Here is a 13,496-nt window from a genome sequence, read left to right on the forward strand (position 1 = left end):
AATACTTGAATGTGGGATTAGTGCAGGCATGTGGGCGTGTGTTAGATAGACTGTTAGTCTAATCTAGGAAGCTGATGGAGGAATTTAAGTGGAGGAGGGTGCACAACAGAGTATCTGCAAATGAGGGTGTCTCTCTATGGGGACACCAAGATTAGGTTTCAAGAAGAATGAGAGTTCATTATGTAGCGGTGATACCTGTCAGCAACTGTTGGCCAAAAATGACATAGGAACTGCCCCTTAGGGATACCACTAAAACTAATCTAATTTGTATTAAGTTACAAGATTCAAGATGCATTAAGATTCTCATGTAACACAGTTAAACCTCCATGAATGGCAACGGTTTTGAAGTTGTTAAGCACATACAGCTGTGGTGTCCAAATACTTTGGTCGCCATAAAGTATATATCCATATAGTGTTTGACATTTTGTTTTGGACAGTGTGAACAGCAAAAAAAATAAATAAATCCCCCCCAGGGCATTTTCATTACGTACAAATAAAATGAAAATGTATGATTTTTTTTTTTTACATCAATCCAACTTGTTCATCCCAGTTACACACTTGATTTACTCTAATCGTGGCAAAAAAAATCTATAAAATAAAAAAAATCTATTAAATCTATACTTTTTTTGTAGACTGGACTTATATACTGCTACCTTTTATGCTCAGCTTGTCCTCCAAAGCAGTTGTACAGATACCAGAACACGTCTGGAGCTTTAGAATCAATATTACATATTTGTGCAGTAAGTACTTTTCCCAGATTCTTTTCAAATCCACTGTTTGTTGAAAAGTTGTCAGCATGCAATATTACAACGTTTTGATTAGGAACCAGTTATGGTGATGTAAACTTGACAGTTCAGGGCCTCCAGAACCAATGATCCAAAGCTAACTGAATATGTGTATAACCTAACTAACAGGACTCAAACATTGCACTGTCATGATATGCTCACATTTTTCAAAAGCTACCCATCTATAACCATCTCTATCAGAAGAAATTATCAGATGTACTTGAACAGGCACAGATAAGTATACAGTAAACTACAAATACGTCTAATGTTTCTGACAGTTTATCACAAGGTTAGGTGGTGAGTTTGTGATAATGCTGAAGTCAAAGGTTTCTACTTGACAGGTTGCTGAACATGCTTGTTGATGTTAACGGCATAATATGATATGACCTGTTTAAGTTACTTCAATTGTGATAATGCAGGTTATTATAGAACCACTGTTTAGCAGCACTGAGGTGTGACAGCCAATCTCATGTTCAATGTATGAACACATTAAACACCACTTGTGTACAGTATGTGTTGTAAAAGTGCTGTATTAAAACTTAAAATGAAAACAAATGGAACATCTTGATTGTACACTAGTAGGTGGTACTGAGCGGACAGCAGCCTGACTTCATAGAACAGGCATCAATCCTTTTATTTTCATCTGATATAAACATGTTTTTGTCAGCTAGAACATTATTTTATTGCACAAATAGCACCAAGACATTGCTTTGGGGGCAAAGTCCTTTGGAAGTGATGCAAAATTCACATTAGTGTTCAACGTGAAGTGTTAAAAATACTTAACATTCACATTTTGAAGTATTTTGAACTCATGATGGACAACTAGCGAAACGTCTGGTCATGTCAACCTCATGTTAATTTCTGAATAAAACTCGGAAGTGCTTTCTCATTAACTTTTACCCTGAGAGACCATCACTCCTGATACACGATTCTTCCATACAAATCATATTCTTTGTACATCAAGTAGCTTTTAAGTCCTGGTGGGAAACCACCTGAGTTTATGAACTTTGGGTTGCCCAGCCTTCGTGGGGGTCATCTCTCTCCTGATGACTAGTCTGCATAGGTGTTGCAGTGAACGAGGATTCCCTGGGAAAGTTCCATTTTTGTGATATTTTGTTATCTTATGCTGTGACATTCATATTTTTGTGAGTAGAGCTTAAGTGTCTATGCTAGAATTGTTTAGGCAACTCGCCCAGCATTTCTGAAATCTCAGCCCACTCCTTATGCCTCTTTAGAACCATTTTCAGCTTGGAGCAGATGGGAACATGATTGACATAGTCGAGGAGAACCCGCACAGCTCTTCCAGAGAACTGCACTAGCCATGAGACGCTGATGAAATCACAAAACTAAATGCAACAGAAGATGCAAGTAAGATGGAAGTATAGATACATATGCCACATATTCAGATGAAAACAAATTTCCTTCAGAGTTAAGTTAGCTTAAAATATATCAGCTCTGTACTGCTTATGTTGGAAGATACTCCTTATGTCATACAACTAGGGCTCCTAGTATGGAATAATCAACTCACAATTGATTTTAAGAGTTTGCTGATAGCATACTGCTAAGCTAATGCTACAGCACCTGAAGTAAAATACAAATACACATTGAGTAAAATTTGGAACACTACATAGAAATTAATGTAAATTGTGCAGGAGACTCTACTCACGATTGATTTCAGTAGTGTTTCCTATTAGCATGTTGCTAAGCTAATGCTGCAATAGTAGCATAAAGTAAGTTTGGCATAAAAATACAAATATTGGGTAAAATAGTCCATTCTACTTGGATTAAACCATTTTTATTGATACTTTTACGTATTGAATGAATATACACATAAAAAAAAAACTAATCTCATTTTGTTTGCCATCTTGGGTTTTATACATTTGGGAATAAACTGGAGTGTGCATATGTTGGCAACTTACTAGTGTTAAGACCCAGTTGTTGTGATGTGGTTCTGGTTGTTTTTTCTTTTGTTTTTGTAGGTCCGATCGGTGACTAGTGCTTGACACGAGCGCACCTGAATCTCGTCATGGCACCGTATTTAAACAAAGTATAGCAGTAAGAAGCTGCTGCTGCTTAGGCATTTTGCCATACTCGCGCTCCAGTTTTGATGCTGTTTTGTTGTGCATCCACGCATTTGTTTTGACAACACTATAGTATGCACTTATTCATTCACAGGTGTGACACTAGGTTTTGGAACAGAGACATTAGTGGTGAACTTACTGGAACCTTCTCACTGGTATATTCTGAGGAGTGGCACCATGTTGAGTCATGAGGACAACAGAAGCATTTTTCTGCATCATAACCATTGTTTAACAGCAGTCGCATCATCATCTCATCCCTCAGGCAGTATTGTAAGGCAGTGGGAAACACTGTGTCGTTGACCTCTGTGAAGTAACAGTTCACATCTGCTCGGCTGGCCAGGAGAATCCTGACAATCTTGTACCACCAAGCTCTCACCGCCACTAGGAGGCACTGCAGGGGATCCATATCCGTTTTGGCTCCGGCATTTAACAGCAACTGGGTGCCAGTCACATCTCCATTGGAGACCGCAAAGTACAAAGCGGTCTTTCGCATGTCTCCATATTTTTCAGAAACGTGTGTCTAGAAGAGCATTGACATCAAAACCTTTGTCCACCAGGAGCTCCATGCATCGGACATGGCCTCCATCTGCAGCTGCATGAATTGGGCTCTGGCCTGAGAGACGGAGGGCTCTCCTTGTGGTTATTGGGATTAACATTCTTAAGGCGCTGTAAAAGATATCACACTCAACTAAATTTTAACATTTTCTGTAAAAAAAAAGGAGAGTGGGATTGGGGGAGTTATTCATCAACATTCAATGCCTAGATTAGGAGTTTGTTCAAAACCTCTAGTGGTGAATTCTGATTAGATTTGTTGTGTCCAGGCAAATATTGCAAGGCTAATGCCGTCTCTAGTCGGTTTCCAATTCCAAAGTCCAGTTTAATTTTAGTTAGAGATTAGAGTGAAGAAACTAGCAAAAGATTAGCATATTTCGTTAAACTTACAGGTAATGCCCCTTGTACGCTGCACAGTGGATGGGAAGCTGTAAGGAAAGATTAGCGATGTTGGGATTGGCCCCATGTTGAAGTAAAAGTTCAATGCAGTCAGGATTGCCAGAGCCAGCAGCATCATATAGCACACTGTCTCCATTTGGCGCCTGAGCATTTACATCGCCACCTGTTGGTGTGGAGGACATCATGGTTTAGTGTTAGTTTACTGGTTTAATGTAAATATGTAAATGTATAATGTGAATCTGTACTAATTTTTTTTTCTTCTAGAAACATTGGTCAACCAGTATTACCATAGTGAATAAGGATGTCCAGCACCTCTGCTTGTCCGTACTCCGCAGCAATCCCCATGGGCGTCACTCCATGCTCGTCTGTCTCCAAGACATTTCCTCCATTTTGCAGCAGGAGCGTAAGAATGTCAGTGCAGCCCACCTTGGCATGAATGGCTGTCCACTTTTTAGGGCAGGCTTGGTTAACCGATGCCCCCCGTGATATAAGTGTAAAGGTGATTTCAAATGAGTCTGTTCTTACAGCTCCAAAACAAAACATAAGAGCTCATTAAAAAGGCACTGAAGACACTAAAGAAATTGCAAATGATACCTATCCAATAATAAAGGGGAGTCATTTTTGCTGTTGATTCTGTTAGGTGAAGCTCCATTCTCAAGCAGAGTCCTAACGATCTCCACCAGCCCAGCCTGAGTCGCCAACATCAATGGTGTCTCTCCATCTGCGGTTTCCTCCTCTAAGCTCAACCTGTAAGAACCTTTTCAACCAAACCACTGAGTGTATATCTGACTTGAAACTTGGACTTGATGCAGTTAATATCAGTTATTTTGTTTTGTTCTTTTAGGAACGAAACAAGCAACTGTTATTGTAAATGAGTCACTGAATCATTCACTCAACCAATTTGTTCAAAAACATTAATTCAGGAACTAAACCAAGTGACTTATATGAGAGAGTCTTTGAATCATTTATGTAAATGATTCATTCAGAAACATTCTAATGTGTGTTGCTCTGAGACATGCAATGGTTGATTCTGCTATGGCTTTGTTTGGGAATATTTTAACTGGTGGAGCAAAAATGGTCAAAATAACTTGTGATAGTGTTACTCAAAATTAATTTCTTGTTTATTGAAATGTTGTATAAAACCAAACTCCCTTTTGCAAGTTACTGCAGTGGACTTTCTACTCTAGCTCACCATAAAGTACCATCTCCAGCACCTGCACAGACTGCTGGACAGCAGCCCTATGAATTGGGAATCTATGCACCTCAGTGAATGCGGCAGGATAGTCCGACAGCTCCTGAAGAGCAAAGAGGTCACCTGTGGGGACAGATGAAACAATGTTGCACTTAGCAACACAGCTAATTATCCTCATTTAACATAATTCAGCCAAATGAAATGATTAACTTTTTGATGTGAATTTTCCATTTAACCTAATTGCATAATAATCAAGCATAAAATCTGGTGGGAAATTTCACCTCGGAATATTGCATCCAAGATCTTTTTATGTTCCACACTGGGTTTATTTGCAGGATAGAAAAAGTGGATTGTAATATAATGTTTATTAAGATATGTTTGCTCTATTTCAAGATTCCAAAAGGCAACTTCTTATGTGAACATCACACCTTCCGAGAGAGGCGATGTCTTTACACAATTCCTGAATGCTCAGTTGAATTGCAGCATCAAGAAGCTCATCTTCGTCTTCTAGGTCATCTAATGGATCCATTTACCTGGAGGTAAATAAAAAGCTTTTATATGAACATGTGGAGAGTAATATAATGTTTTTACTCGCATTGTTCGTGATACGTGTTATAAAAGTCATCTTTGACGTCAAGTATATTGTTTTAACCAAAGCCAAATTCTCAGAATACTTTAATATGACACTTTAGTCATATAATGGAAAGGTTGAAGTGACCAGTCAGTTTCTATAAAGACGCTTCTGCTGTAGTTAAAAGGAATTCACACTCAGTCTGTCTTTTTCAAAGAAGTTGTTTTCACAGAAACACTTACATTTTTACAGTCCTCACAGCCAAACAGGCAGATTTCAACACTTATACACAGCTGGAAACTAACTTTGCGTTAGTTTCAAGGAAATGCTGAACTAGAGCATGCACAACCGACACTTCGTCCGGCACTTCCAATGAATCATTCACACTTCACCGAACAGTAAACAAAGGCTCTAATCTCACCTTGTGAAATACAGTTCCAGTGAAATCACGCGTCTCTCACTGCTGTGCCAGTACTTTAGGTGCACCCAATCTGAATTTGAGTGCTTCCCCTTCCCATGCTCAAAACAGCAACAGACATGCATCTAAATTTGGCGTTCACCTGCTCTGGTCTTTGCCATGCACACCATTAAAGTCAAATGACCACATAATCACTTGATTTTTTTTTGTGTGCATAAAAATATAGTTTTTTTTTAGTAACAGGTGCAAATAAACACCTGTAATTTGATTTGATGGCTGAAATGATTAATTTACAAAATTACCTTTTTTTTCTCAAGTTACTGCAATTCCGCCAATTTTCAATGTTTGTATACAGTATACTTTTTTTATAGCCTTCTATAAATGTAATTGACCCATAAAGAGTGCAGCTACTGATATACTGTATACAGTGCAGACATAACTTTGCAGCAGGGGAAATCCCAGAGGCACTGCATTATAGCCACCATGTGTTCAATGAATAACTAGAGCAAAAAAATCTTGGAAAATCTCACAGTGGCTTGAAAAAATGCTTCAATTGTCTTAATGTTTAGTCTGTAAGTCTTGGGCAATGTGTTGGTTTTCGGTCTACATGGTCAAAAGGAATGAAGGAATAAAAAAAATGGGACTTTATGAGGTTGGATTATGAAAGAATAACTACGAATGTGAGCATAAATATATATTTGAGTTTACAAATTAACAGCGTAAAGATGTTTATAAGCAGTCTCATGAAATTTCAGGTTTGGTGATTATGACTGTATGGTTTAAAAATGAATTGATAAAATGCAGGGTGGTATAGAAAAATTTGAGGGTTAAAATGGAAAGAGTAGGATAATAGACAATGCCTTCGAACAAAATCGTTTTGTTCTGACTCAAAAGCATCTAGAAGGAGTTTAGAAGATGAAACAAAGAATAAATTACAGCACAGCAGAAGAAACCTTGATAATAGCACACTGACTCTGTCAAATGAACATATGAAAGTGTACTTTATTTAGTATCCCAGACAGTTAGAAAATCATTTTAATCACTGTACAATATAGGATTCACCATCTTGCATAAATACAATTAACATAATAAAATGCTATTTGTGATCTTAATCTATACAGCTCGAATTTGGTATCCAAACAGTTATGTTTATACAAATTGTTATCAATTAATATTTTATATAACTGACAATAAGATGATACAGTACATAGCACAATATCTAACATTCAGTGAAAGAACATTTCAGACAAGAAAACTTAAATTCATTGTTATATTTGTACTGATCAAGTCAGATCATATTCCTTGTACAGCAGGTAATTTTTAATCGGAGGTGGAAAAGAATCCATTATAATGGTATTACAGAGTCTTTTAATGGTCATGTGTTTTCTGATTTCCAGACGACAGAGGTGCTTCAGGGATCGTGGGTTGTCTGGAACAAATTCAAAAGCTATTAGTCTGCATTCCCTGAGACTAGAGAACCATCAATCTGTTGCTAGACAACATCTTCTCACATGCATTTGGTCAATTTGAGACTGTGAGCTGTAGTTTGCAGAAGTTTCTTCATTTGAGCCAGAATGAGACTCACATATGTCATGAAAAGACCAGCTGAACAGATAAATAATTAAAAGTGAACCCAGTGAACTCACTCAAGATGGTGCATATCTCTGCCCACTCCTTTTGTTTCTCCAGGATGGATATCAGTCGTGAGCAGAGGGGGACGCAGATGACATAGTCCAGTAGGATCAGTACCACTCGTCCAGACAGGTCAACCAGGCAGCTCAAACTCATGAAGTCACAGAACTGTGATGTAATGGCAACATAAACATAGCAATTTAGTAATATAAAATAAATGGTAACATGTAATGTTCAGTTAGTCAATGAACTTGGTATCGCAAAACTAACACTGAATAACATTTTTGACAGCATTTAATATTCTAGGTTAATTTTTATTTAAAAATATTTACTTATGTAGAAACTTTAATTAACCCAGATTAATAAATGCTGTAAATATATTTTTTCATTATTTTGTGAACCCTAATGATAACAAATGTTTTATTGTAAACTATCACTAAATAAATAAATGCTCAATTAAAGTGTCTTTACTCTATTCCAAAACCTAGTGCCAGCGATTGCTATATTGAATGGAAAGAGAAAAAGTATTGCAAAAGTAATGTAATCCATTACTTTCTATAAAACGTTACATAATGTTACACTTTTTTTAGGGAGTAACACAATATGGTAATGAATTGCTTAATTTTGAAATAAACTTTCCCCAACACTGACAATTAGACACCAACCGAAAGTTGTTCATTTCCAATGAGAGGTGGTGCTTGAGGCATTTTGAGTTAAGGTGACCATTAACGATGCAACAAATAGTTAATTTTATGCAAATGAGCAGGGACACAGTGACTGAGGATAGGAGAAAGGACATTGTTGATGTTAGCATGTTGCAAAGATAATGGGAAAATACACTAATAATCACAAAAAATATGTAGTGCACAAAATATTAGGTGAAATAGTCAAATTTAAATTACATAGAGCTATCTCTGGCCCTGTTTACACCACAAGATGCATTTTTGTCAATCTGGACACTGCTAAACACAGATGTAAAGGGGGTCTGAAACGTTTTGAGCTTATCTACTTTTGACCACTTCCAGAGGTAGTCGAAAATGCATAAGACTGGATTGCTTTTGTAGTGTAGACGCTCGTGTGGTCAAATGCGTTAACAGCCACTAAAGCCGTCTATTCTCTGCCTAATGACCTAATTCTTAGACATTATGGGACGTGTTGTTGCCTTTAGACTTAGCTGGCTGAAATTCTATGTTTGGTTTGAAGGTGAAAACAAAATGTAAAAAGCACATGCTATGTTATCTTACCATTCCTGATTCTAACACAAACCCACAGCATCCGGTGTAGCTTTGCAGCTTTCAGAGCAGACACAAAAGTTGCTGCTATATGTACCATTTTCTGTTGTCTCCTTTTGCGTTTTAAAGTAAATTGAGTGACCGTATTTCGCAATATTAGATCGAAAGATCAGAAAAAGACTGATTGGATCAGGGACACAAAAAACCTGATCGGGACATCCCTAGTTCAAACCAAATGTATTACCTACTATTCTATGCTGCTATTTGAAAAAGTGGTTCTGTCAGGACTGCTTAAAATGCTGTCTATGTAGGCTGTGGAAACAGAACCTTGTACCCAATAGTAATCAGGCCCAAAACTCACAGGTATTTTGTCTTCGCCATCACAGATGACACAACATGGTTTATGTAGATGTATGTCTTTCCAAGCAAACCCCATGTAGAAATGGAAATCATGGTGACAATGGAAACATTTGTCTACATCATATCCATGATTAAGTAGTAATCGCATCATCTCCTCATCCTTCAGGCAGTATTGTAAGGCAGTGGGAAACACTGTGTCGTTGACCTCAGTAAAGTAACAGTTCACATTTGCTCGGCTGGCCAGGAGAATCCTGACAATCTCGTACATCCCAACTCTCACCGCCACTAGGAGGCACTGCAGGGGATCCAGATCAGGTTTGGCTCCGGCATTCAACAGCATCTCTGTGCAAGTTACATCTCCATTTGAGACGGCAAAGTAAAGGGCGCTCCTACGCATGTCACTGTAGTTGTCGGAGATGGTTTGGTCAAGTAGAGCATTCACATCAAAACCGCTGTCAACCAGGAGCTGCAGGCACTGCACATGACCTCCATCTGCAGCAGAGTGTACTGGACTCTGACCAGACTCTATGAGAGCCATTTTGCTTGTGACAGATATCAGTTTTTTCAACACACTGAAAATAGAATCGGTATGACGCAGGTTAGTATACGTGTGTACGATTATGATCACTTTAAATTTTTACTCTGACTGTTAATAGAGGTTGATTTTTATTCAAATTAACACACTTTTTTTATGAATATCACATTAAACTGACTTGGAAACTATATTCTATGTCAGCATTTATTTTTTATTTTTCCCCCAAATGCCTTTTATGTAGATTTCCAACAATTCCATCATAAAAAAAAATGTATTATGTATAAATCTATGATAATCTTGCCAAAGAGTGAAATGCACATATCGTAAAACTTTTGCCTTTTTCCATCACCATGTCCATTTAGGGGCTCCGTATTTTCCAAAATAGCTAGAATTTTCCCCCTAACTATTATTATTATTTTAAGGTACTGTTTAGTTACTGTTACTGAGCTTGTTTACCAGAGCTGGAAGTAAAATTTATGAAATTATGTGCAGAAAAAAAAAGATGGTGACAATGGAAACATTTGTCTACATCATATCCATGATTAAGTAGTAATCGCATCATCTCCTCATCCTTCAGGCAGTATTGTAAGGCAGTGGGAAACACTGTGTCGTTGACCTCAGTAAAGTAACAGTTCACATTTGCTCGGCTGGCCAGGAGAATCCTGACAATCTCGTACATCCCAACTCTCACCGCCACTAGGAGGCACTGCAGGGGATCCAGATCAGGTTTGGCTCCGGCATTCAACAGCATCTCTGTGCAAGTTACATCTCCATTTGAGACGGCAAAGTAAAGGGCGCTCCTACGCATGTCACTGTAGTTGTCGGAGATGGTTTGGTCAAGTAGAGCGTTCACATCAAAACCGCTGTCAACCAGGAGCTGCAGGCACTGCACATGACCTCCATCTGCAGCAGAGTGTACTGGACTCTGACCAGACTCTATGAGAGCCATTTTGCTTGTGACAGATATCAGTTTTTTCAACGCACTGAAAATAGAATCGGTATGACGCAGGTTAGTATACGTGTGTACGATTATGATCACTTTAAATTTTTACTCTGACTGTTAATAGAGGTTGATTTTTATTCAAATTAACACACTTTTTTTATGAATATCACATTAAACTGACTTGGAAACTATATTCTATGTCAGCATTTATTTTTTATTTTTCCCCCAAATGCCTTTTATGTAGATTTCCAACAATTCCATCATTAAAAAAAATGTATTATTATGTATAAATCTATGATAATCTTACCAAAGAGTGAAATGCACATATCGTAAAACTTTTGCCTTTTTCCATCACCATGTCCATTTAGGGGCTCCGTATTTTCCAAAATAGCTAGAATTTTCCCCCTAACTATTATTATTATTTTAAGGTACTGTTTAGTTACTGTTACTGAGCTTGTTTACCAGAGCTGGAAGTAAAATTTATGAAATTATGTGCAGAAAAAAAAAGAAGAAAAAGAAGAAAGTAAGAAGAAAATCAAGCTGAACATCACAAAATTGTACATTATTTCCAGTCAAATTGTAATTTTTTCAAATTATATAAAAAGTGTGAAAATATTATTTACTTGTCTGTATTTATGATACATTAAATGCTAGTTGTGAAATTAGACTTAGCAAGACAAAGGAGTCTGCCATTTTAATCCAAATATATTAAAAATGTGACGTTTAAACAGTACATCATCTGAGATTATGACACTGGTGAGAATTTATTAATTTTTAGAAAAAAATGAAGACAAAAGGATAGAATCTCCAGTGATTTCTATACACTTAGACATTGTTAGTGGACAAATTAAACTAGCGAGAGCGTGAAAAAGTGTTTCCACTGCGCCAAAAATGCCAACAGTTAACAAAAAGAAGCAACTACCCTCACGCTAATGGTATTTTAGTGTTTACCTATTTTAAATTATTCCACACTTACAGGTAGTGGCCCTCGAAGGCTGCACGATGAATAGGAAGATGCCCGGTCAAACTGGCCAGGTCTGGTGAGGCTCCATGTTCAAGCAGAAGATCCACACAGTCTGGGTTTCCAGAACCAGCTGCATCCATCAACACACTTTCTCCCTTATAGGACTGTGCATTCACATCAGCTCCTTGTCAAGATGGATGGATTAAAATCAATTAAGACAAATCTTGTTTAATCTTTCTCTCATTTGTGAAATCAAAGGTTCTCACCAATATCAATGAGAACTTGGAGGACTTCAAGATTTGCACATTCTGCTGCTACACTCAATGGTGTCACTCCATGACAATCCCGCACTGACACCTGGCCGCCACGTCTCAGCAGCAGCATTAAAATGTCAACGCAGCCCACCTGGGCTGCTTCATGCAGTGCCGTCCACCTCTTAGAACATACCTGATCCACTACAGCTCCATGTGCAATGAGAGCGTACACCATTTGATAAGATCGGACTCTTACAGCTTGGGCGAAATAAAGAAGACAGTTATAGTTATTATGGAAAGTACAAGCAGGTACCATCAACAGGGCAACTAATCAACAGGTAAGTTGCACTTCACCCAGCAGAAGTGGAGATTCCTTTTTGCTGTTGGGGTTATGTGGTAATGCTCCATGTTCCAGAAGGATCCTGATATTCTCCTCTAGTCCAGCTTGAACTGCTAAAGTCAAGGCAGTCTCTCCATTCCTACTTGTCTCCTCCAAGTTTGGCTGGCTGGAGACTGTGGATTATATGATTTATCAAATATCTCAAAACCAAATGTAAAGTATATATGTCTGATACAGTCTCAGTAACTTATTCAACCCTTAAATTTCTATCAGAATTGTGTCTATCCATGTTCAGGACTCACCCAGAATTGTCTCCAGTACTTTCCCTGATGGTTGCATGGCGGCTTGTTGGAGTGGTAGAAATCCTCTACTGTCCACTTCCTTGAAGGCCATGGGAAATTGCCTGAGCTCATGGATGACCGCAGTATCACCTTATGATCAGGGTACATAAACGGATTACAGATGTACAGTGATAGCCCAAAGTTTTGGCAGTGACATAAATTTAGTGTTTTGCAAAGTTTGCTGCTTAAGCTGTTGTGGTGGTCATTCACATTGTTTCTAGCTTCTTGTGTAGAGTGATCAGATGCACTTTAAATAATTGCTAAAAGGTTTATTGGCCAAAAAATGAACTTTTCACACACACAAAAAAAAATGTCACTGTTTTTTGATCTTGACACAAAATGACCAGCTAACATTAATTGACTAATCATATCAGCAGCACATGTGAAAAAATGAATGAGTACTAGTCAGGTAAAATCACTATCATACTAATTAGATTGTAAGAGCAGACTGATTGCTATAAAAGGAGGGAAGAAGCGCTTCCAATCATTGTGTTCGTTAGCAATGGTTACTTCCAAAGAAACACGTGCAGCCATTATCGCTTTGCATCCAAATGGCCTCACATGCAAGGAAATTGCTACAAAGAATATCGCACCTGAAAGAACCATTTACCGGATCATCAAGAACTTCAAGGAGAGAGGTTCGACTGCAGTGAAGAAGTCTTCAGGATGTCCCAGACTGTCCAGCAAGCGCCAGGACGTCTGCTCCTGAGGAGTCAGCTACAGAATCATGTCACCAGCAGTGCAGAGCTTGCTCAGGAATGGCAGCAGGCTGGTGTGAGAGCATCTGCACACACAGTGAGGCTAAGACTTTTGGACAATGGCCAAGAAGGGCAGCAAAGAAGCCACTTCTCTCCAAGAAAAACGTCAAGGACAGACTGAAATTTGAAATGAAGTACA

General features: G+C 38.2%; 2 protein-coding genes and 1 pseudogene across 2 annotated transcripts in view; all 3 read right to left on the bottom strand.

Moving 5' to 3' along the window:
- Positions 1–1,697: 1,697 nt before the first annotated feature.
- On the bottom strand, positions 1,698–5,538 carry LOC107698539 (ankyrin repeat and SOCS box protein 15-like; annotated as a pseudogene).
- Positions 5,539–7,281: 1,743 nt separating this feature from the next.
- Positions 7,282–9,760, bottom strand: LOC107698545 (dynein heavy chain 12, axonemal-like). Its single transcript, XM_016499585.1, has 3 exons — positions 9,341–9,760; positions 7,645–7,798; positions 7,282–7,427 (listed from the first exon to the last, which is right to left on the bottom strand). The coding sequence occupies exons 1-3, from the start codon at positions 9,758–9,760 to the stop codon at positions 7,282–7,284; spliced, it is 720 nt and encodes a 239-aa protein (XP_016355071.1).
- A 436-nt stretch (positions 9,761–10,196) lies between these two features.
- Positions 10,197–13,496, bottom strand: part of LOC107698554 (ankyrin repeat and SOCS box protein 15-like) — an 8,565-nt gene continuing 5,265 nt past the window's right edge. The window contains exons 2-7 of the mRNA XM_016499594.1: positions 12,561–12,689; positions 12,273–12,431; positions 11,931–12,176; positions 11,677–11,848; positions 10,315–10,740; positions 10,197–10,218 (exon numbers count right to left, since the gene is read on the bottom strand). Of these exons, the coding sequence (XP_016355080.1) occupies positions 10,197–10,218; positions 10,315–10,740; positions 11,677–11,848; positions 11,931–12,176; positions 12,273–12,431; positions 12,561–12,651 (1,116 nt within the window). The 5' untranslated portion in view covers positions 12,652–12,689. The remainder of the gene's footprint in view (positions 10,219–10,314; positions 10,741–11,676; positions 11,849–11,930; positions 12,177–12,272; positions 12,432–12,560; positions 12,690–13,496) is intronic.

This window comes from Sinocyclocheilus anshuiensis, unplaced genomic scaffold (assembly GCF_001515605.1).
Source record: "Sinocyclocheilus anshuiensis isolate Anshui unplaced genomic scaffold, SAMN03320099.WGS_v1.1 scaffold1054, whole genome shotgun sequence".
Lineage (NCBI taxonomy): Eukaryota > Metazoa > Chordata > Actinopteri > Cypriniformes > Cyprinidae > Sinocyclocheilus > Sinocyclocheilus anshuiensis.